Genomic DNA, 24,175 nt, shown 5'->3' with positions numbered 1-24,175 from the left:
TGTGGGTTTCACAGCATTTTGCAACTTTTGAATAGATAGCCTTTACATTTTTAAAATGTCTTTTGTTTTAATAAATGGCCTACATTCCCCCCTGCATCCTTCTCCCTGAGCACTCCCCCAAAGAGATAGCCTTCTAATGTTTTATTCAGTTATCAGTTCACAGACATTTTGACTTACCCCACTATATTTTAAATATTCTTATATTGAACTCCACTATACTTCCAGTTAAATATGTTTCTTTTTTTCCCTCCTTGAAGCCTCCTTTTTATAGTCGAAACACAGCTGAGATGTATGACAACATCTTGAACAAGCCACTCCAGCTGAAGCCAAATATTACAAATTCTGCAAGACACCTTCTTGAGGGCCTACTGCAGAAAGATAGGACAAGAAGGCTTGGTGCCAAGGATGACTTTGTAAGTAAAAATATTGCGGTGGGGGGGATGGGGGGGTTGCATGGGAAGAGCACTAAATACTAGACCATCCCACCTTATTGAATTAGCTTGTCTAAATGAATCGTGTGTTTCTTCAACAGATGGAGATTAAGAATCATGTCTTCTTCTCCCTTATTAACTGGGATGATCTCATTAATAAGAAGATTACTCCCCCTTTTAACCCAAATGTGGTGAGTATCACTTCTAAGTATAGTTAGTCCCCCAAAGGGCATTTCTTTCTTTAGCCTGGGCTTGGTCAGAGGGAACCAGTATGACTCAGAAAGTCTTAAGTGGTTTTTCTGACTAGAAAATGGGATAAACTTTGATCAAAGGAAGTTAGTGGTTCTCTACCTTCCCTTCCCTCCCCCATCTTTATTGACTCAGGCACATAGTAACAGGCAAAACAGTCAAGTGAATGGTCTGTATTCTTTATTCTTTTGGGGGAAAAAAGCAGTGGCTTCTGTCAAAGTCACTTGACATTCTCCCCTCCCCCCAGAGCCCAGGAAAAAGTTCACTTAAACCTGCCTTTGATCATCTCTAAAATATGGGAGGATATTAAGTACAATCCATCTGCTTGGAGCTAATTTCAGAAATGATTAGTTGGAACAGATCATAGATGTGGAACTTGGAGGGAATTGTAGAGGTCATCTGGTCCAATTCTTGCTTTAAAGGGGGAAAAGAAAAAAGATGACATTAACTAGGGTTCCGAAATCTGACTGGGACTTGCCAAAAGGTACCTCGGGTATTAAGTGGAGGGGCCAACATTTGTCCTCCGGCTCCACTTAAAGCCCTTTCCACCACTTCCTGGGAGTTTCTTAATTAGTCTTTGTGCCCAAGACAACCAATCCCAAGATGACCAAGGACAGTATAATTATACTGTCCTTTAACATGTCCAATGTAGGCCCAGGCTCTGAATTACCAAGTGCCTGAATGGCTTTTCATATCCCTTAGGTCTTCTATCGGTCTAAACCTAACTCGGTGTGTTTCTCTTTTCCCTCCATTAGAGTGGACCCAGTGATCTTCGGCATTTCGATCCTGAGTTTACAGAAGAACCTGTTCCAAACTCCATTGGCAAATCCCCAGATAGCATCCTGATCACTGCCAGCGTCAAAGAAGCCGCAGAAGCTTTCTTGGGTTTTTCCTATGCACCTCCTGTGGATTCCTTCCTCTGAACATTTTTGGGGTTTTTTTTTTTTTTGGACTGGTTTTGAAAGAGAGGTTCCGAGATAGTTTTTTTTTTTTTTGATGTGTGTGTGTGTGTGTTTCATTTAGTTTAGCCCTTCATCTGAGCTGCCAGCTGCGACCAGACATCTTTGAAAAATAAAAATTTTGCACATCTCTGGAAGCTTGGCAACTGTAATCTCAACTACACTGTTGGCTGAAAGCTTTGTGAAGAGCACATTCTCCTTTCAGTGAGCTCACCAGCTTTTCGTTTTCTTCTTCTCCCCCTCCAAAGTGGTGCTATCTCTTTGAAACAAGCGTGATATTGCTCTCATGGATAGCAGGTGTGTTTTTGTAGAAGGAAGCTGGAGTTCGGAAAACAGTCTTGTGAAGATCTGTATGGGCTATGATAATAGATTTTATGAAATGTGCCTTTATCTGATGAGGTCCTTGTTGGCTCCAAAGCTTTTTTTTTCTTATTTCAGAGTGTTTCAACTTTTAATCTTTTTTTTTTTCCCCTTGTGGGTTTACTATGTGAACAATGGTATGTATGTGTGCAGTATGGTTACTACAGATGGATTTAGTTATAAGCATCAATGTGACACTTGCAGGATACTACAATGTGGGACATTGTTTGATTCTTCCATATTTGGAAGATAAATTTATGTGTAGACTTTTTTTTTTGTAAAATATATATATATATATAGTTAATAACTAAAATTTATTGAAAATGGTCTTGCAATGACTTGGACCGAGATGCTTGAAGAAAGCATTGCTGCTACAAATATTTCTATTTTTAGAAAGGGTTTTTATGGACCAATGCCCCAGTTGCAGTCGGTCAAAGCTGTTGGTTTGTTTCGTTGTTTGTTTTCAAATGTCACTTGTAAAATGGGCATTATTTATGGTTTCTGTTGTATGTATTGTATAAAGAAAAGGTCTGTACAATGTGTTATGACACTGGTTGTATATTTAAACTTACAGACTTACATGTAATGTATACCATCATTGTAACACACCGTGATTAACATGGTTATAATATGTACAACCCTTTTCCCCTACCACACAATTTTTTTGTGTGTGGGCAATTGGTTTGCAGTAAAATCTTTAAAAATATATGAGCTGTGTTTGGTATTTTGTAACATTTCTTCAAGGTCTTCATGGTGGGCTGATTGTGCCAGTTGGGTTACACCAACCTGTATTCTGTTGGGTGGAGGGGCAAATTGGTTCTCCCCAGAGAAAGATTAGGCATAGGTCAGCCTCTCTTAGCTAATTCTGACTCTCCCGTGCATTTATTTGTAGCAGACTTTACTTTTATTTGTCCTGTGTTTTTCCTTTTTACCTTAGTCAAGGTGTGGCCCATGTTCTCGGCCTTACGTAAAGTGCAATTACAAGAGGCTAATACTTACAAAGGATGAAATTCAGGTACTGGTTGGGAATCCATGAGGTTTGTTATTACCTAGAGCCAGAAGTCAGTAATTTCACTTACAAACTACCAAATACTGGGAGGAAGGAAGAGGGGCTGGGTTAGGTTTAGGACAATGAAAGATCAAGGGAATATATAACCACATAAATGGCAACTTTATACCTAAAGATTGCTTAAAGACCCAAATGAGTATGGGGGTGGCTGGATACATAGTTATTTATGAAAATGGAATGCAAAAGAATAAGGGTGGGGATATTTGATAATGGAAATATTCCCAGAAATCTGGGCTGGAAGTATTTATTTCTTCACCCACTTTAGGCAAGAGTCACACCCAAACTCCTTCTAGTACTAGCTTGAGAAAGATACCTCCCTTGGGGCAGCTAGATGGCGCAGTGGATAAAGCATGGGCCCTGGATTCAGGAGGACCTGAGTTCAAATCCGGCCTCAGACACTTAACACTTACTAGCTGTGTGATCCTGGGCAAGTCACTTAACCCCAATTGCCTCACCAAAAAAAAAAAAAAAAAAAAGTCAATGAGAAAGATACCTCCCAGTTATTAGGTAAACATCTAGGGTGGAACTGAATCCTCTTACACAAAAATATCTTAATATCTTTCATGTATACATGTGAAACATAAAAGACCAATGTAATTCCTCTCTCATCATGTTCTAAGTATAAAGTTTCACATCAACATAGACTAGTTTGGCCTGGGTAGTACTGTCTAGGTTATTAGGCCAGAGGTGGTGGTGGTTGAGTCATGTCTTGACTCTTTATAAGCCATTTGGGGGTTTCTTGGCAAAGATACCGAAGTAGTTTGCCATTCCCTTCTCCAGCTCATTTTACAGATGAGAAAACCAAGGCAAACAGGGTTATAAGTGACTTGTGCAGGGTCACACAGCTAGTAACTATCTGAGGCTGCATTTGAACTTAGGTCTTCCTGACTCCAGGCCCAACATTCTACCTCACTGTACCACCTACCTAACTGCCCAGAGGACTTGACTGCAAATCTTGGTTCTGCTGCCGGTGTGATCATCTTCCTCCCCAAAATGATGATCTTAAACTTGGTCAGAGGTGTCCAGAGACAGTCCACAACACTTCCATGGGGCCTGAACCAAGTTAAAATATAAGTGGAAGTCAATATGTACAGGTTAGTGGCCCCTTTTTCTGTTTGAGTTGACATCACTGAATGAGATGACTTCCAGGATTAATTACTTTCACCCGAAAATGTGAATCTATAAACTCCAGTTTAAGTTGTTTTTTTCCCCTCTTTAAAACAACCGAAGCTCTCACAGTTGAAAAGAACCTAAAAGATCCCTTGTTGAAAACTTTTGTCTTTGTATCACCTTTATTTCTAAATATATCCCTCTCTCCTTCCATCCCCAGCCAGCTATCCCTTATAACAAGAAATCAGTCAAATTGTCTGGTCCAAGGTAGGCCTTCTCTCCTTCTACCCTATGGTGAGGTGGGAAAAATTATTGGCTTAGACAATCTTCAACCCACTCTTCTGCACTGCCTTCCCCTAGGCCCAACACCTTCTGCCAACTTCTGGGCAGTAAATGCAACCCAAATGTTTTCCCTGTGACCGGAGAGGATGGGTACTGTTGTAAACTTGTTTGTTCCTCATTTTCGAAGAGAACTAAGACATTAGGGTGATGTCATGACTTGCACTGAATTGGATTTAAGTGAGGGAGGGCTATGCAAAGTCACCAACCTCATTTTCTTCTCCAGTGCCATCTGGGTCCAGTGGCAAGATATAGATCAGGAGGACTGGAGATGGCCCCGAATGTTTAAGGCAATTGAGGTTAAATGACTTGCCCAGGATCACATAGCTAAGTGAGTGTCTGAGGTGAGATTTTAACACAGGTCCTCCTGACTCCTGGACCTATCCACTCAGTCACTTAGCTGCCTCACTAGTATAGTGTGAAGTCAAGGGAGAATCAGGAGGGGGAAAAAAAAAGAAGCCAGAGACCAGGCTTCATTCTGGGTTGTAGGATATTGAAGGTACTGACTGGGTAGGTCATATAGGAAGAGTAGATATTTGATTACCTATGAGGTATCATTTGAGGGATGCACAAAAGCCTTCACCTACCAGTCTGTGAGCTCCAAGAAGAGTAGCTTTCCAGGTCCTGGAACAGTGCTCTCTATACCCAGCAGGTGTGTCAAATGTTAAATGTTCGTTGACCTGATACCTAACATTCCACAGTTACAGATTCATTCTTTTGATAGGGAATTGACCTCTGTTAAAATGAAAATACTCTTTTGCTGAACTGGATGGAATTAAGCTATCAACTGCTAACAACATGTTTACAATTAGCACCTCAAGTTCTTTTCAGTGCCTTAACTGAGAAACTTTTGGGGTTTTTTGGGAGGAATATAATAGGTAAAATTCCATAGGAGATTGAAGGGTGGGAGAATAACAGAGCTGGGGTTACTGATCAGGGGCTAACTAGCTTCTATGTGATACTGAGCTGGATCCTTCAATGAGGGCTACAAATCTATCATTTTGCCTACTGTTAGTGCTTGTGCTGGTCAATGCTGAGCAAGATGTCAAAAGATCATCTCTCACTCCTGGGTCACAACTAGAGGCATCTAGATCCTGAACTCAGGATGACCTGAGTTTAAATCTGATCTCAGACACATACTGGCTGTGTGATCCTGGACAAATCATTTTTTGTTTGGTTGGTTTTTGTGTTTGTTTTTTGTGAGGCAATTGGGGTTAAGTGACTTGCCCAGGGTCACACAACTAGTAAGTGTCAAGTGTCTGAGACCAGATTTGAACTCAGGTCCTCCTGACTCCAGGGCCTGTGTTCTATCCACTGTGCCACCTAGCTGCCCCACTCCACCACCTATCTGCCCCTGGACAAATCATTTCAACCTTTGCCTCAGTTTTCTCCTCTGTAAAATGAGGATAATTATAGCCCCTACCTCCCAGGCCTGTCATAGGGATCAAATGAGCTAATATTTGTAAAGCTCTTTGCAACTCTTCCAATGTTATAAAAATATATATTACGTTTGTCTCATCCCCAACTTCCATGCTAACATGGTGCAAAGTAGTCCAGTCTCTAGTAAAGTGGTCTCTTCAACCCTTTCCCACTCATCTGGTCCCCTTAGAGGAGTGCTTTTGTCATTACATGACAGGGATCATAGAAGAATATTAAGATTCTCACCTTCCGCTGCAAAGCCCAGCTGTCTCCCCCTTCTTATCCATGTATTCCAACTCTCCAACCAGGCTTCTATCCGCTCAGAACATTTCCAGATCATCTTTCATTTGTAAAAATAATTAATCAAACATATACCTTACAATGCCCAGTGCTTGGAAGGTGCTCCTTACAACAACTATCTAACCTTCCTTCCCTTCCTTCAAAGAGCTGAAAGAGGAGATTCTTGCTCTAGGGAAGAAGGTGGAGAAGATGACCTCTGAGATTTCTTTCTGCTCTAGGCTGCTACTGTTTTATGACTCTTGGCTTACTGATATCTCTACTTGTTGAAGAGGTTTAAAAAAAATTCCTGCTATTAGTGTTTACCTAAACTAACTAGAAATGGAGGAATTTGATTTTGTTTTTAGGCAACCAGGGTTAAGTGACTTGCCCAGGGTCACACAGATAGTAAGTTGATTTTTTTTTTTAAACTCAAGATAACCTTTATATGAATCTCATTAAGAGATTGCCAAATTTAAAAAAAAAAATCTTTTTGAGGATAATAATGATGGAAATTTCTTTGGTTGTTTAGAGCAAGGGAGTGACTTTGGAGGTATAGAAGCTTCAACAAACATTGCCGAATTGCCTTATTCTGTGCAAGGTCCTGGACCCTCAGTGAGCTTTCATTCTACAGAGTGAGCTACAGTAGATAGCTGGAAAGGAAGACTCATCTTCCTGAGTTCAAATCTGGTCTCAGTCAGTAGCTGTGTGACCCTGGGCAAGTCACTTAACTCCATTTACCTCAGTTTCTTCATCTGTAAAATGAGCTGGAGAAGGAAATGGAAAACCACTCCAGTATCTTTGTCAAGAAAACCCCAAATGGGGACAAAACTAAAAAAAAAAAAAATGACTGAACAACAACCATAGTCTGTATATTTTAAGGCAATCAGTCTGCATGTAATTTAGACACTTCATTTCCTCCCTAAATGCCACATAAGAAACACTGTCACTTAAAGACCCATATAATGCTCTTCCCTCTGTGTTTACTCATCATCATTTTGTAACATTGTGTTTAATATTTACTGGTTGTCCTTGGAAACCTTGTTAAAGAGCAGGGCTCTTCCCTCTTCTCTCTCTGTCTCTTGTCTCTTGTCTCTTGTCTCTTGTCTCTGTCTCTGTGTCTCTCTCTCTCTCTCTCTCTCTCTCTCTCTCTCTCTCTCTCTCTCTCTCTCTCTCTCTGCCTTGCTTTCTCTGCATGTGAGTGATATGTATTCAAGGGTGTACTGGAGTCAGCTCAAATCAGCTCAAAAGCCGATTGTGAAATTTTCAGTGTGACCATTTATATTTTGGACAACAGTACAAATCAGGGCTTTAATTGATTGCTTTCTCAATTATCCTAACTTAAGAAAGTAATAGAAAAAATGATGATAATGGATATTAAACTGAAAAGTATGACATACATATTTTTCCCCCTTCAGAAAGCCAGTTGATAAACATTTACCTGCACAACCCTGGACACACTCCACCCAATGTAAAGTGCCAGACACTAAGACAGAACAATCAACAGGATACAAGGTACAGATTGTACACTGAAAATGCAACTCAACATTTTCATATACCTACAGACATGAATTCCTCTGGCACTGCAGGTAGGTCAAATGTCACAAAGAACAGAAACCTTTCCCAGATGGCAGACCAAGAAGGGGCGAGGTCACAGTCCTGGGTGGGGCTTTTTACTTATCTAACATATAACTTAAGGCAGAAGAGACCACAGGGCTGATTTTGCTACAAAGCAATTTTAAGCTTTAATAGCTACGACTCATAGGCCGATTTGTACTTTTCAGTCCCATCTTGTTCTGCTACCACCTCATCCACTCTTTAAATAACTTCATGTAGTGAGCCAGGCCTTCCAAAAGAGTTTCCCAGGAATGAAACTGGACTGACCCAAATTATTCAAGATGAGATGTCTGCTATAAAAGATCTCCAGAGATCTAAAGCATCTACAAAGGAGCTAAGGTTAAAATAATTAAGGAAACAATAGCAAACTTCTAGAGTAATTTTTTCCTGTTTTTTTAGAAAATTGATATCTTTTGTTTTTATATCACCTTCATTTCTAAATATATCCTTCTACCTTCCCCTTCTCCTTGAAGCCATCCTTTGTAAAATAAAATAAAATAAAGGAAAGAGAAAAATTCTGCAAAACTAACACAGATATCAATCAAATCTGATAGTATGTGCAATGTTCCAAATTTCCATAAAGATGGGATGAGGGGGGGAATTTTTTCATCTTTTTTTTCCTGGGGCTGTTTGGTCATTATGAGGACAGTCTTCGGTTTTTATTGCTGTTATTCTTTCAATTCGCATCATTGTATCCATTTTTTATATTGTTTTCTTGGCAACTAGGTAATGATGAATAGCATACTGGGTCTGGAGTCAAAAAGACCTGAGTTCAAATCCAATCTCAGACACTTACTAGCTATGTGACCCTGGGCAAGTCACTTTAACATGTGTCTGCCTCCATTTCCTGGATGATGAAATAGGGAAACTAGTAACACCTACTTCACAGGGTTGTTGTGAGGTTCAAATGAGATAATAGTTGTAATGGACTTAGCAAAGTGTCTGGCACATAGTAGGTACTTAATAAATGCTTGTACCTTTTCCTCCCCTTTTCCTCTGGGTTCTGCTTACTTCACTCTGTTAGTTCATATTTTCCCATGCTTCTCCAATTTCTTAATTATTTTTTATAGCACAGAAATAATTCTATTTTCTTCCCTCCTTTCCCATCACACACACACACACACACACACAAATGATGATCTAGGCTGTATAAAGGAGTTAATTTTTAAAAATCACATTTGAAAAGCAGCACAGCACAATAAATAGTGAGTCAGCCTCAAAATCAAGACAACCTTAGGTCAGGACCTATCTCTGTCCTATAGTGACTGTACAACCCTGAACAAGTAACTTAGCTTCTCAGGTTCTCAAGTTCTAGGTGACTCAGTGGATAGAATACCCACCCTCAGTTCAAATCTCACCTAAGACACTTATTAGCTCTGTGATCCTGGGCAAATCACTTAACCTCAACTGCCTTAAAAGAAAATCTGGAAAAAAAAAAAAACTCTGGGGCCATCTTCATTCGTTCTGATATGTATCTTGCAACTGAACCCAAAATATAGTGACAACATGAAACATCAGAACATCTGGTGAATACTATCTATTGGGCAGCCATTTTGCAGTGGCCACCAGCCTAGCCATTGGAGACAATGATGAAACAAATTTGGTTTCTTTGTCCTTGAAGGCAGACCTCCCAAATGAACAGATATGTCTGAAAAAACTTATGCACATCAGATGCAGTGTTCAATAAACAAAGAGAATGGAAGACTATAAGGTCCAGCAGTGCTAGTCTTCAAGAACAGAATTAAGGAGATGGATATTTGAAATATGGTATATTTTCTACCTCTTATGATTGGTCATATGCATGTGTGTGTGTATATATATATGTGTATATATATATATATATATATAATTTTTAAAATCTTAAAGTCTATATAAATGGAAGCTATTGCTGTGAGTCAAGAACCTAAAAGATCTTAAATTGCTATGAAGGGGCAGCGAGGTGGTGCAGTGTATAAAGCACCGGCCCTGGATTCAGGAGGGCCTGAGTCCAAATCCGGCCTCAGACACTTATTAGCTATGTGACCCTGAGCAAGTCACTTAACCCTCATTGCCCCGCAAAACAAAAAAACAAACAAAAAAAGCTATGGAAATGTGAATTATTAATATTAATGGTAGTAGTAGTAGTATCCAAGAGAAAAAGAAGCATTTTTAATTCAAGAAGCAATTATTGAGCAACTAGTTTTACAAGACCCTTTCCTAAACCCAAAAGCTACAAAGACAAAAAGAAAAAAGTTTTCTTAAATCTTTCTCAGGTTACAGTTGCTTTTCAACACTACCTTACTATAATTTTCTGTGATGAGATCAAAAGCACTCATAGAACCTTACCCAATAAATATCTACCATCTCTGCAAAACCTCCCCATCTGTAAGATGAAGGGGTCCGGAAGGTGCCTTTCAGCTCTAGCATTCTGAGTGATTCCATGATAACCCATCGTGATTAGTGTCTCCAAATTGCTACCTTATACACTGAAATCCCATATTCTGCTTCAACTATTCTGTTCCATGCCTAAGGCATATCTCCTTGTCCCTACAATGGAATGCTGATACTTTCCCACATCCCTCCTGGCCACCCGACTTCTCAGCAGTTTTCAAGGTTCAGAAGCTATGTAAAATCCAGTTCTTTGCCCTTTCCTCTGCCCCTTCTTTATCTCCTTTATCAATTATTAAATGAGAGAAAACTGATAACTTGTCTCAGCTGGAGGTGGAGAAGCGAGATTTGTATAACTGAAGAAAAATGCTGTTGGATTGTAGTTGGGTTTTAAGTTACAGTTTGCCAAAGGATGGCCCAAAGCCTGCAATTTGTCTGGTCCAATGTCAGGCTGGAATAGGCAGGTGGGTGGTATTATAAAATCAAGTCAACATCTATTAAGGATGTACTATGTGCTAAGCACTGGGGGTGGGTGGGAGGGAAACAGCTGCTTTTCTCAAGGAGTTTACCATCTAATGGGGGAGACAACATGCAAACAATTGTGAAAAAGATCAATTGGAGATGATCTTAGAAGGAAGACACTTAGCACTGAAAACATTCTTGCAGAAGATGGGATTTTAACTGAGATTTGAAAGAACCCAGAAAAGCCAAGCTTCAGAGATGAGCACAGAAAGTATTTCAGGCAGAGGAGACAGCCAATGAAAAGGCCTACAGTTGAAACATGGAAATCTTGTTGGAGGAACAGCAAGGAGGCCATTGTTACTGGATTGAAGGATACATAAGATATAGGAAGACTGGAAAGGTAGTGAGGTTCAGTTAGGAAAAGCTTTAAAAGACAGATAGAAGATTTTGTATTTGATCCTTGAGATAACAGGGAACTAGTGGAGTTTATTGGCATAGGGTTGTGACATGGTCAGAACTGAATTTTAGGACGATCACTGGAAGTTGAACGGTGGATGGACAGAAATCAAAGCAGGGAGACCAACCAGCAGGTTACTGCAATAGTTTAGGAGTGAGTTGATGAGGATCTGCATCAGGGAGGTGACAGTATCAGAGGAGAGAAGAGGACACATGTGATATGTCACAGAGGTAAAATTTGAAAGAACTTGGCAACAGATTGGATAGGAGGGTGAGAGTGAGGAGGCACAGATGACACCTAGGTTTCAAACTTGGGTGAATGGGAAGACAGAAGTCCTCTCACAGTAACAGGAAAGTATGGTAGAAGGGAGGGCTTGGAGTGAGGGGAATATAATGAGTTTACTTTTGGCCAAGGTTGAGTATAGTGCTGAACCTGGAGTCAGAAAGACTTGCATTTGAGGGGCAGCTAGGTGGCACAGTGGATAAAGCACTGGCCCTGCATTCAGGAGGATCTGAGTTCAAATCCGGCCTCAGACACTTGACACTTACTAGCTGTGTGACCCTGGGCAAGTCACTTAACCCTCATTGCCCCACAAAAAAAAGGAATTAATTAAAAAAGAAAGACTTGCATTTGAATCCTGCCTTGGGCATTTATTATTTTCCTAACTGGACAAGTCACTTAGCCTCTCAGTTCCAGTTTTCTGTATTCATAAAATGGAGATAATAATAGCAACTACTTCACAGGGTTGTAAGAATCAAGCAAGATAATATTTGCAAAATGCTTTGTAAACATTAATATTTTTTGTTGTTGTTGTTTTTGGTTTTGGTTTTGGTTTTTGGCGGGGCAGTGAGGGTTAAGTGATTTGCCCAAGGTCACACAGCTAGTAAATGTCAAGTGTCTGAGGTCAGATTTAAACTCCTGAATGCAGGGCCAGTGCTTTATCCACTGCGCCACCTAGCTGCCCCCAAACATTAATATCTTAAATCAGTTTTTTTTTGGGGGGGGGCAATGAGGGTTAAATGACTCACCCAGGGTCACACAGCTAGTGTCAAGTGTCTGAAACCGGATTTGAACTCAGGTACTCCTGAATCCAGGGCTGGTGCTTTAACCACTTTGCCATCTAGCTGCCCCTCATAGGGTTTTATATAATAGAAGTAGCTCTAGGGGATTTGATCATACTAACTTTGGTCACTTTCAGAAGTTTTAGCTTTCCAATTTTGTGGATTAAACCTGTTCATGTCACATTTGCCTGAGTCCCATGCCTGATCTCTACTACCTAACAGCTAACTCTGTGAGCCAGCAACAGGCAGGAAGGAGGCAAGGACCAGGAAGCTGTCAGCAGATCAGCTCTGGAGCATTTTCATCCCTACCAAAGGGAAGATGGCCAACACAATCTATAATGACATGACATATCTCTCTCTCTTTCTCTCTCTCTCTCATTTATTTTTTTTTAAAGTTTGTTTCTTTGGGGGGGGGGATATGCTTTGTCTTGATAGAACAGATATTTCCCAACAAACCCACAAATAAGCTGACACAAGACACTTCGGAAGAACTACCAGGCAACCTCCCCATAAAAGTACGTTTCCTGGAAAACTGTCATCATTTAGAGTCACATGCCTTCAAGGCTTTGACAGTATAGTAAGAACATTGACCTTTGTATTAGAACATTTTTGTTGTCTCTACAATGACTTTACTTACATTGTTGCACCCATGCTGCACATTTTTCTATCGGCTCTGCTTTCTTCCTTCTGCATACCTTATACACGTTTTCTTATGTTTTCCTAAGTTTTCATATTTGTCATTATAAAATATGCTGCAGTCACAATTAATTATCTTCCCATACTATATGGAATTCAGTCATTCTCCAACCATTGGGCAACAATCTTATTTGGAATTTGTAATCACAAATACTGTTGCTATGAACATTTTTGCACAAATGGAGTTCCCTTACCCCTTCCTCATAGTCCCAGTAGTGTGATATCCAGGTCAAAAGGTATGAACAATTTAGTAACCTTTCTTGCATAATTCCCAATTGCTTTCCACAACAATTGAACCAAAGCCCAGTTTCACCAGCACTGAATCAAGGGTCTTCTGCTTTTGTGTGTGTGTGTTTTCCCAAGAAAGGAGTCAAGATAAGAGCCAGGCAATAGACTTGTTTTGATGACCCTTTGAGATCTGTTATGAGTTGTAGTAAACAGAGGCAGGTGGGGTGGGGGTGGGCAGACTTAGAATGTAGGTGGGTTGTTTACACCACCGGGATGACACCAGTCTAGAGCCTACTCTGGGACCTTTACAACCTAGCCCCAGATCATCTCTTTCCTCTGCCTGCCCAGCTTCCCCTGGAGGCTCAAAGAGCAATGATGTCCTCTCCCACTCACAAGCAAGAAATATTTGTGCATACTTCCAGCAACTGCAGGCAGTTCAGGGAGCCCCATTGATTCTTCAAAAGCAATGATTGCCACCCCCCAGGCATGGTTTTCCTGCTCCTACCCCCAGAACCCAAGGAGCTCTTTAATTATCCCAAAGGTTCATAAACTTCTTCAAACAAAATTCAGAGAATTAAAAAAAGAGAGATGCACTATACAGAACAGAGGTAAGGGAAATTAGTAATACTGAGTGCTGGACTTGGAGTTAGGAAGACCTGGTTTTAAATTACCATCCCAGGTGCTTACTAGCTATGTCACTCTGGGCAAGTCACTTATCCTTTATATTTGCATAGTATTTTAAGGTTCAAAAAATACTTTTCACATACTTTCTTTTTGCAACCCTCATTTTGCTGAGGAAGAAAACAGGGCTCACATAAAATAAATAATATGTGAAAACCTTAAAGGTTTGCTTTTAATAATTTTAACTTGAAAAACCCCCAACAACCAAAGAATAGTACTCTCTTCTTTACCTGGAGTGGTAAGGGACAGTCATTGTGAAATATTACAATATGCTATCAGAGCTCAGCTGTGTAGGTTGTTTTTGTTGGCTGACTTACTTGTTTGTTTTTATTTTTGTTACAAGGGGAAGGCTTTGGATAGGAGTAGAGATGGGGGAGGGAGGGGGGGTTAAGTGGTAATCTCTAGAAGATGAAAACAAGAGACACCAGTAGTTCATTTTCAGGGTATGTATCAGGCTGTCTTCGAGCTCTCCAGATATTTTAGATGCACACCTAGCATTCTTCTTATTCATTTGCCTGCGGTCAACAGGGTCAAATATAAAATGTTTCTTCCCTGGGAGCTAGCAAGCTAAAAATTGATCACCTCAATCCACCCTCTTCTCGGGCTGCTACTGTTACTGACTCAGGCCTAGCTACAGTCAGCTTTGGCTACTGGAGGGGGCTGGCTGTCCTAAAACCTATCTCCAAGCATAAATCTCATATTTAAAGACTGGTAGCTTTCCCTCAACTGCTAAATCCCAGAAAGGTCTTGCCAACATAATTGCAAGAACTGATAGTGAAAATCCTCTATTATATGAAGATTTTCCTCCCCCCAGACTTTTTATTTTTTGATGTGGTTTCCAGAAAATGTACGATTTAAAAAAAATGAACCTAATGTGAAAAATATTACCAAATGGGATGTTCCAGTGAAATTTCATTCTATTTTGCCAAGGTCACTTTGTAAATAATTTCTTTAAAGGGGGTCTGGTGCTACTAATGTAAGGAGCTTCTGGTAAAGGGACTCTCTACTAATTGAGACTAGCAGCTGATTTGCAACAAAGTCTTAAGAGTAGTTTGGGGAACTGAGAAGTCAGGTGACTGGAGGTATATGCATCTGAGAAAGGACTTGTACCTAAGCCTCCTTGATTTGAGGCTAATTCCCTAGTCACAACACCATGTTATCTCTAAGAGTAGTTTTAATAGTAATCTAATGGGGGCAGCTATGTGGTGCAGTGAATAAAGAACCAGCCCTGGATTCTGGAGGACCTGAATTCAAATCTGCCTTCAGACAGTTGACCCTTACTTAGCTGTGTGGCCCTGGGTAAGTCATTACCCCTTAAAAAAACAAAAAACAAAAATAAGTAGACCAAAGATTAAAACAAAAACAACAACAGTAATCCAATCCCAAAGCATTTATTAAGCACCTGCTGTTTAGAAGGCTCTCCAGTAGAGGAGGGGAATGCAAAGATAAATAAAAAAATAGTTCCTTAAGGAGCCTAATTGTTTTTTAAATTTACTTAGCATTTTAAGATTTTTTTTTTTTTGGTGAGGCAATTGGGGTTAAGTGACTTGCCCAGGGTCACACAGCTAGTAAGTGTCAAATGTCCAAGGCCAGATTTGAACTCAGGTACTCCTGACTCCAGGGCCAGTGCTCTATCTATCCACTGCGCCACCTAGCTGCCCCCATTTTAAGATTTTTTAAGCCTTTTAACCTACATTATCTCACTTGGTCATCATAAGAATTCTTTGAGGTTTTTGCTTTATTATTCCCATTTTGCAGATAAAAAAAAATAGGCCAGGAGGGATCATGAGGTACACGGAGTCACACAGCTAGGAGAAAAAAAAATGGAGAGTCTAGTGCATGTTTATATATAGTAACAGATTAAATTATGGCCATTCAATTTTTTTGTTATTATTTTATAAATATCTATTCAGATAAAACCTATTTGATTTTGTCCTGTACTCCTTCTGATTACAGTACCTTTTCCTATGTTGACTTAAAAAACATTTTTTTAGAGGGTGTGCATTCTTCTTTGTCATTGTTATATTCTCTTCCCCTTTCTTCCCCCCCTCCCTTGAGATGGAGGTATCTTGTTTCTGGAATTTTCTGGGGAAAAAAAAAACATTTAAAAGAAAAAAATAAAAGAAAATATGTATTTCACCAACCAGATTTCTCACTGGCCACAGACATTTGGGTCATGACACTATTATCATGTCCAAATGTTCACTCCCTTAACAAAGATTTCTTGAGCACCTACTATGTACAGGAACTGTGAACAATATAGAGTAATAGAGTTTCCATTCCTCATGGTAAGGGTGAGGATATGTAGCCGTAATAGTATACATGAAAAAAATCAAGTAGTAATATAAGAGTTAAGTCAAAATAATGCAATAAATCATAGGATTTTAAGGGTGGGAGGGACCTTAGAGACCTTCTATTCATTTTAAAAAACTTTCTAAAAAAATGACATCTTTTATATCCAATTTTTTATATATTTTTATATCCTTTCCAAACACATCCCTCCTCCCCCTCCTCCCCCCTTAGTCATCTCTTATAACAAAGAAAAAAGGAAAGGTTAGTTCTAGGTTAGTTCAATAGAACTAACCAACAAATCAACTTAGTCTGACACTATACTCAATGCTCTCCACCAATAATCCCTTACCTCTGCAAAGAAGGGGGAAAGAGAAATTTTCTTATCTCTTCTTGAGACCCAGCTTCTCAACCCATTCATTTTATAAATAAAGAAATAATTATCCAGAAAGTTGAAGTGTTTACTCCAAGGCCCCACTAGTGGCAAAGTTAGCATTAGGTCCCAGGTCTTTTCAATTCTTAGTCCCTTGAAATTAATGTTTTAAGGGACAAAGGAGCCACATAGATAATAAAGACTGTAAGTTCAAAGGAAGGAGAGAGCACCATGTGACTAGAGAAGAAGGGTCACATGAAAAAGGGAAGATATGTTGGACTAAAAAAAAGTGTAAGAATTGAGTAGGGGAAGAAGGCAGAAGAGGGAGAGTAGAAAATGTTTTTTCCAAGAAAGAACAAGTACAGAGAAAGAATGAGTATGGCAGTAGGGTATGGTAAAAAACCACACTAGATCAATATTCAAGAGAGAATTTAATTGGACCTGTTGTTTGTGTTTTGTTCTTGAAGAGGACCTTGACATTGGGGTGATGTCACGACTTACATTGAATTGGACTTAAATGCAAGATCACCAACCTCACTTTCTCCTCCAGAGCCATCTGGGTCCAGTGACAAGATGCATATCAGGATGACTGGAGATGGTCCCAGATGTTTTAAGGCAATTGGGGTTGAGTGACTTCCCCAGCATTACACAAGTAGTGTCTGAGGTGAGATTTCAACTCAGGTCCTCCTGACTCTAGGGCCAGTGTTTTATCCACTGTTCCATGTATTTGTCTCGCATTGGACCTGTAGTCCAGGAGAGAATTCATTAGATTTCAAATCCTGCCTGTGATACTTACTAAGTAACTGTAGGTAAATCATTTAACATCTCTGGGTCTGTTTCTTCATCTGTCAGATGGAGATGACAATTGCTCTACCTGGTGCAAAGAGGCTACTACTATGAATGGTTATTTCGTATTTCATTTTGATGTGTTATTTCAGGCTCCTGCACACAAGAGTGGGGCTTCTTTAAGATAGATACTTGCTCAAAATCATGTCTCAAAACACAGGGCTCTACCTTTTGTCATTGTGAGCCAGATTAGAATTAGTTATTAAAAAGCAAATAGCTTCATTAAAGCCATCACCATAATGATTATAGCTGGCATACACATAGCATTTAAAATTCTATACAGATTCTGTCTCTCTGTCTCTGTGTCTGTCTCTCTCTGTCTCTTTCTCACCGGACCACCCAGCACGGCATGCCCACATCAAAGAAGTTGCTGTTCTCTATGAGCAAAGCAGAATTGTAGTAGCTCAAAAGAAATGTAAGATGCATAAATTTAGAGACATCTCTATCCCAAATGTTCAAATGGACTATTAATGCCCAACCTGTGGTAGGGCTTTTCAAGCTTGTATTGGTCTGTTTAGCCACATAATGTTGTAATTTTGGTCCTCTTTGAGAACAAAGGACAACAACCAACATACATATATACACACATGTATATATGTTTAAATATACATGCACACACACATACATATGTATACAGCTACATATGTATGTATGAATATAAATGTTCTCTCTTTGCCAGTGACGCCAAAGTTTGGTGACATCCAGGGTCACACAGCTATTATTAACTAAAGATTTGAACGTAGGCCTTACTAAGTTCTTCAGTATACTCAGTCCCCTCTACTACTCAGTGGTGAGGAAAATGAAGACAAGGACAATAACAAACACAACTTCCAACAATTGTAAAGGTTAGCGTGCTCCTCCAACACTGTGAAGTGCGGTTCATTTTTCTCCTTTGATGGAGAAGCACTGCCCTCCAGTGGCTTATTTTAGGAATGGCCTTCTCACCTGTCAATAAAACATGGATCTTTTCTACTGAGATCAGGGAGCCTGAAAGACTTCTGGATGCCGTGATAGATTTGATTAATTGTCTCAAAAGCGGATTTGAGAGGGAATGAGGAGGAAGAGGAATCTTTTTTCTTCTCATTTAAGTAACTGAAATTAACATTCCTCTTGTAGCAATGGATACAGATGCTAGACAAGTGATGGTTAAAAGAGAAATTGATTGTACTCAGGGAGACAGTTTTTATATTAAGAAGATAATAAGTCTTCTGTGAAACTTGGATATAAATAAACCTAATATCTCCTGACTTTTATGGATTACACTGGTTATGGTACTCGAGGCATATACAATGTAATCCATAAAAATCAGAAGATATTAGGTTTACGTATAAATGTAATAAAAATGTAATGGCCTCATTGTCCTTCATTCCATTTGAGAATAAATTCTCTATGTCTGTTTAGATATTTCATTAAAGAGTTCTGGATCAAATACAACCTCAAGAGTTTTGTGAGCTTTCTGTTTTTATTGTTTCATTGAATGTTTCCTGTGACTATCTTCACATATACATTTCCCATTTACATAGTACTTGATTATTATAAACTGTTTTCACATATATTGGTTTTGTTTGTTTGTTTGTTTGTTTTGTTTTTTAAGGGGCCGGGGCTTTATCCGCTGCGCCACCTAGCTGCCCCACATATATTATTTATAATACTCTTTCACAATGTTCTCAAAAGTGTTTAAGCTAGTTTACTTAGGGGACATTACAGGAAATCTGTGTCCAAGTAGAGATGGTTCAGTTACTAGCTCTATGAATAAGACTTCCAAATCTACACATCTTATTTTAATCTCCTTCCTATACCCTTTTTACAGTTGCCTGCTGTATATGTCCAAGTGGATTTCAGGTAGGCATCTTAAATTTGTTATTTCCAAAAGTGATCTTGTTATATTTCTTCCCCAGCACACTCCTCCTTCAAAATTCCCTGTTTCTGAGGGTACCATGATCTTTCTAAACACATAGATTTGAAACCTCGAAGTCATCCTTGATTCTTCCACACCTGTCATTGTATTGGTAGAATTGATGAGACTTAGCAACCAATTGTATACATACTGATATACTGATCTACTAGAGAGAAGATGACAAATACAAGAGATACTCATTGGTAGAACTGATAAGATTTGGCTACCAATTGTATATAAGGATATTGTATATGTCATCAATCCTACCAATGCATATATCTCTCATATTTGTCATCTTCTCTTCTTTAGAGCAGCTAGGTGGTACAGTGGATGGACCACTGCCCCTAAAGTTGGGAGGACTAGAGTTCAAATCTCACCTCAGACACTTATTAGCTGTGTGACCCTGGGCAAGTCACTTAACCCCAATTGTCTTAAACATCCGGGGCCATCTCCAGTTGGACCCAGATGGCTATGGATGAGAGAGTAAAGTTGGTGACCTTGCACTGCCCTCCCTCACTTAACTCCAATTCAGTGCAATTCATGATATCATCCTGATGTCATGGTCTTCTTTGGAAATGAAGGACAAACAGCATCTTCTCTTCAAGTATATATCCCCTACTCTAGTTCGGGTCCTCTTGCCAGGACTATTACAATAGTCTTCTATTTGCTCTCCTTTCTTCCAGTCTCTCTCCTCTCCAATCCATTCTTCATACAACTGCCAAATCCAACTATGTCACCAGCTACTAAAAAAAGTCTTCAAAAGCTGCTTACTTATCTCTACAATAAATATAAACTCAGTCTGTTATTTAAAACTCTCTACAATCTGGCTATACCTACCTTTCTAGTATTTTTTAAATTTAATATAACATCTTTTCACACTGACCCTATTCCAGGCATACATGCCTGATAAAGTTTCCCTGTGCCCCACATTTCATCTCTTGCCTCTATGCCTTTGCCCACATTATCCCCTGTATCTTATCTCTTCCTTTTCTCTTATAAGTCAGGAAGGGAATAGTCGATAGAATATTGGATTTAGAGTCAGAAAGAAATAGGTTCCAACTCTACCTCAGCTACTTACTACCTCTCAGCCTCTGTTTCTTCATTTGTAAAGTGGAAGTGATAATAGCACTTACCTCACTAATGAGGTTGTGAAAATCAAATGAGAAAATATAGTGTTTTTTAAAGCTTTACATGTTAGATAAATGCTCCTCTTCCCCTCCCCTCCTCCTCCTCCTCCTCCTCCCTCCTGAGCCAGGGAGCTTTTCACTATCCCATACTTTTTAAAATCCCTGTGTCCTATGGCTAATAAATTCGTACTTTGTCTTCTCTTACTCTCTATGACTTAGAGTTACCAACTCAAAAGCTGAAGATCTACCAATTCTGGAGAAACACTGTACCCTTCCCATGGCACTTGGCCAGGGCAGGATGATATCTCACTATTGGGCAAGGTTTTCCGCATGGCAACTATTTCTGCACTTGTGTGAGAACCGCTCATGGTTGCTGCTGACAGCTCAGGCCTCATGGCTAGTCTGGGTATTTCTTTCTGTAAATAGGCCTAGAGCAACTGTCTGATGATGATCTTTGCCAGTGAACTCATGTCCAAGAGTCCTATTTTCATAACCTTTAGGAGAGGACACAGACAGAGATGTGGGGGGCAAGAGAGAGGTTCAGTGTGAAAAGGCACAGTTGATCTGGGAACCTGCCCAGAGGCAGCCCACAACAGCTGCCCTCATCAGGATGGTAGCCAGTTGATCTGTCTCAGGGATCAGCTGTTATTTTAAGCAGGAAGAGAGGCTGGGGAAGTTGCTGAATCATTGTGGCTAGCTGTCAATTTGCCCAGTCACGGCATTTGTCTGAAGAAGCTTGATCCCATTCCCTGAATCTTCTCTCCAGCTACTCTCCTCTCTCTTAGGAGAAGCTAAAAGTTTTTAAGAAGTCTGGCTGTGTTGTATTGGGAAACCAAGAAATCTGCCCATTTGCGGGGAGGGGGAGGGATGTGCTATTAAAAAGTGAAAGACTCTTCTTCAGCTAGCACAATGACTTTGAAAAGTTTTTCTCACGTGACACACTACAAGTGAAAGTTTTTCTAAGACCAGAAACAAGATTCTCCTTAAGGCATTGCTCATGCTGCAGTCCTTTGTAACCGCTTGGCAGTGTCCCCTACACTTCACCCCTACTTATCTTTGAAAATGCTACAGAAATCCTCAGAGTGGAAGAAAATGTACTTAGAGGAGGGTGACCAGTGATTCATCTTGAGAACATCATATATCAAAGACTTTTAGCTACAAGAATAATATCGACACAAAGCAAGCTGATATGTTGCTTAAAAAACAACCACCACCACCACCTTTTTAAAGTGTTCTCATCTCCACTACTTTATTTTATTTTTACAATTCATTGGATCATGGACCCAGAGTTGGAAGGGACCTCAGAGGCCAACTAGTCTAATTCTTCTCATATTACAGATGAGGAAATTGAGTCCCTGAGAAGGCCTTGTCTAAGGTCACACAGGTAATAAACATTAGTGGTAGGATTTTTTTTTTTAAACAGGGCAATAAGGGTTAAGTGACTTGCCCAAGGTTACACAGCTAGTAAGTGTCAAGTGTCTGAGGCTGGATTGGAACTCAGGTCCTCCAGGGCTGGTGTTTTTTTTTTGTTTTTTTTAGTGAGTCAATTGGGGTTAAGTGACTTGCCCAGGGTCACACAGCTAGTAAGTGTTAAGTGTCTTAGGCTGGATTTGAACTCAGGTACTCCTGACTCCAGGGCTGGTGCTCTATCCACTGCGCCACCTAGCTGCCCCCACAGTGATAGGATTTTAACCCAGTTCCACTGACTTCAGAGGCAGGGATCTTTCCATTGTACCATAGGAAATGTATTTGTATTTGACAGACAAGCAAACTGAGACAGGCAGAGAGGTTAACCGACTTGATTCCTCATCTGCAAAATGAGGGCAGGCCAACATGACCTCTTCAATCCCATGATGCTCTAAATCCCAAAGTTAGAAGCCTAGTCTCCTGACTCCAGGCCCCATGCCCTTTTCACTGGTCTACAACGGAATAAAAAAAGTTTTCCCTTAATATCTAGGCCAAGTTGGCAGAATAAGTAAGTCATGCCCTATCATACTAGATGTCTCAGTCTTCAACTAAATCTTTGAGACAATTGTCCTATTCAATCTACAGGGGGAGGAGATGTATCAAATAGCTAGAGAAGTTGCTTAAATTACAATGCTACATGCTGTCCAATCATGTTACCCCTCAGGAGAAATAACCGAATCCAAACATTGCCCTTGGACCAAAAATACTTTCATTGCTCACAAGGTCCATTCTGTAGGAACCTACAATAACAACAACAAAGTATTTTATGTAAATGCTTAATAAGAAACTACCCTCATTTAGCAGTTTATGCCTAATGACAGTTTCATTTCACAAAGAGAGCTGGAGGAGATAGGTAACTCTCTTACAGTTATACAAGAAATCCACGAAGAATCTGTTACCCTATACTCCTCCTGTCTGTTCACCATCCTAAACCCCAGAGCAAATGTCTTCTTTAGGCATTTGGTAAGTGATACAACTAACTGACTTTTCCTTAACTACTTTGGAGAGGAGAGCATATGATTTGAAACTTTTCTTTTTGCTCACTTGTGAAGGAATGAAAGTTTCTTATAAAAGATGAAAGCTTCACCTGACGGTTTTCTCCTTTTCTTTTTCTTCTCTGCTTTCTTAACTCATGAGTGTGAGCTCCTTCCCTGTCCAAAGTCCATATTATTCAACATGTTATCAAAAGAATGAAACTTGGAAGCCGTAACTAAACTGGCAAGACTCTGACATCACCAGATCTGGATTGTAATTTCTCAGATGACTTTACAACTGACTTGACATTAGCCAGTGAAATGTGAGGAATGAAAGGGCCCCATAAGACCAGAAGAAAGAATGTCCTTTACCTGCAATGCTGATATATGTTATCAACCAGGGTTTAGTTTAAAAGAGGGAGATAGACCATTACTACCCCTTTGCCAGCCGATAGCATATTTCCCAGTTCCATCCATATCTTATAAAGAAAGATCCTATGAGATTCCAAATTTAAAACCCCATCATTGACTAAAATGGCCTAGGAGTGAGGAGATATGAGGTTAAAGAACCAGTCCCACTGTTAACTAGCTGAACCAATCAATCCACAGACATCAAATAATATTTGGCAAGTTTTAATTCAATTCACAAATACTAAGTTTCCACTAAATATAATGTACTGTACTAGGTGTTAGGAATTTATAGAGAAAGAAACAAACAAAAAACATGAGTTCACAAGCTAATAGTTCCTTGATATCTATCTCAGTTTCCTCATTTGTACAGTGGGCGTGGAAATACCTTCCCTGCTTATATCTTAGGGGTATTATATGTATTGCGTGAGATAACATATATCAACATGCTTTGAAAAGTTATAAAGGTATTACATGTATGAGGCTGGCATAATTCATTATTAGTTAGGTATTTTCCATTGTTAATACTTTATACTTCAGGACCTCAATGAACCTACAATGTCACTGATGTGAGTCCACCCTCCAATGCTGGAGAACATAACCCCTCTCCACCTTCTTTGTGATTTTTGTCCACGTGATCCAAGAAACCTTCCACAATAGGGCTATCCAGAGACCTGTAGGCCTTCTTTATGCTCTCTGGATATTAAGTGGATGCAAATGGAGCATGCAGATTTTCTATTGGTTATCCCTCACTCTCCATAAGTGATCAGCCAACTTTCTTTAAAGGCCATGCATCTCTCCAATTTACATCATTACTACCATTTCTCTCATACAGTTCTTTGCTTGAAAGACATTACAGGTTATTTATGATTGTGATGTGCCTCTCTGATGACCTTCAATTTGTATCTTTTGGAGACTTTGCTGTTTAGCTGAAACATCACTGAAACAATATTGCTATTAAGGAGATGAGCCTTTGTTTCAAGTAGTTTGGGTGCCACTTAAAGCTGTCCACA

General features: G+C 39.7%; 1 protein-coding gene across 3 annotated transcripts in view; it reads left to right on the top strand.

The window, feature by feature from the left end:
* The window catches only part of SGK1 (serum/glucocorticoid regulated kinase 1), a 165,718-nt gene extending 163,013 nt beyond the window's left edge, over positions 1 to 2,705 (top strand). For all 3 annotated transcript variants that reach the window (XM_044004212.1, XM_044004213.1, XM_044004214.1), the window contains 3 exons: positions 258 to 413; positions 533 to 622; positions 1,436 to 2,705. In XM_044004212.1, coding sequence (XP_043860147.1) covers positions 258 to 413; positions 533 to 622; positions 1,436 to 1,603 — 414 coding nt within the window. In that variant the 3' untranslated portion in view covers positions 1,604 to 2,705. The remainder of the gene's footprint in view (positions 1 to 257; positions 414 to 532; positions 623 to 1,435) is intronic.
* The last annotated feature ends 21,470 nt before the right edge of the window (positions 2,706 to 24,175 follow it).

The sequence above is a fragment of the Dromiciops gliroides genome, chromosome 4 (assembly GCF_019393635.1).
Source record: "Dromiciops gliroides isolate mDroGli1 chromosome 4, mDroGli1.pri, whole genome shotgun sequence".
Classification (NCBI taxonomy): Eukaryota; Metazoa; Chordata; class Mammalia; order Microbiotheria; family Microbiotheriidae; genus Dromiciops; species Dromiciops gliroides.
Note: the sequence above shows the minus strand (reverse complement) of the source record. Positions and strands in the feature narration are given on the sequence as shown.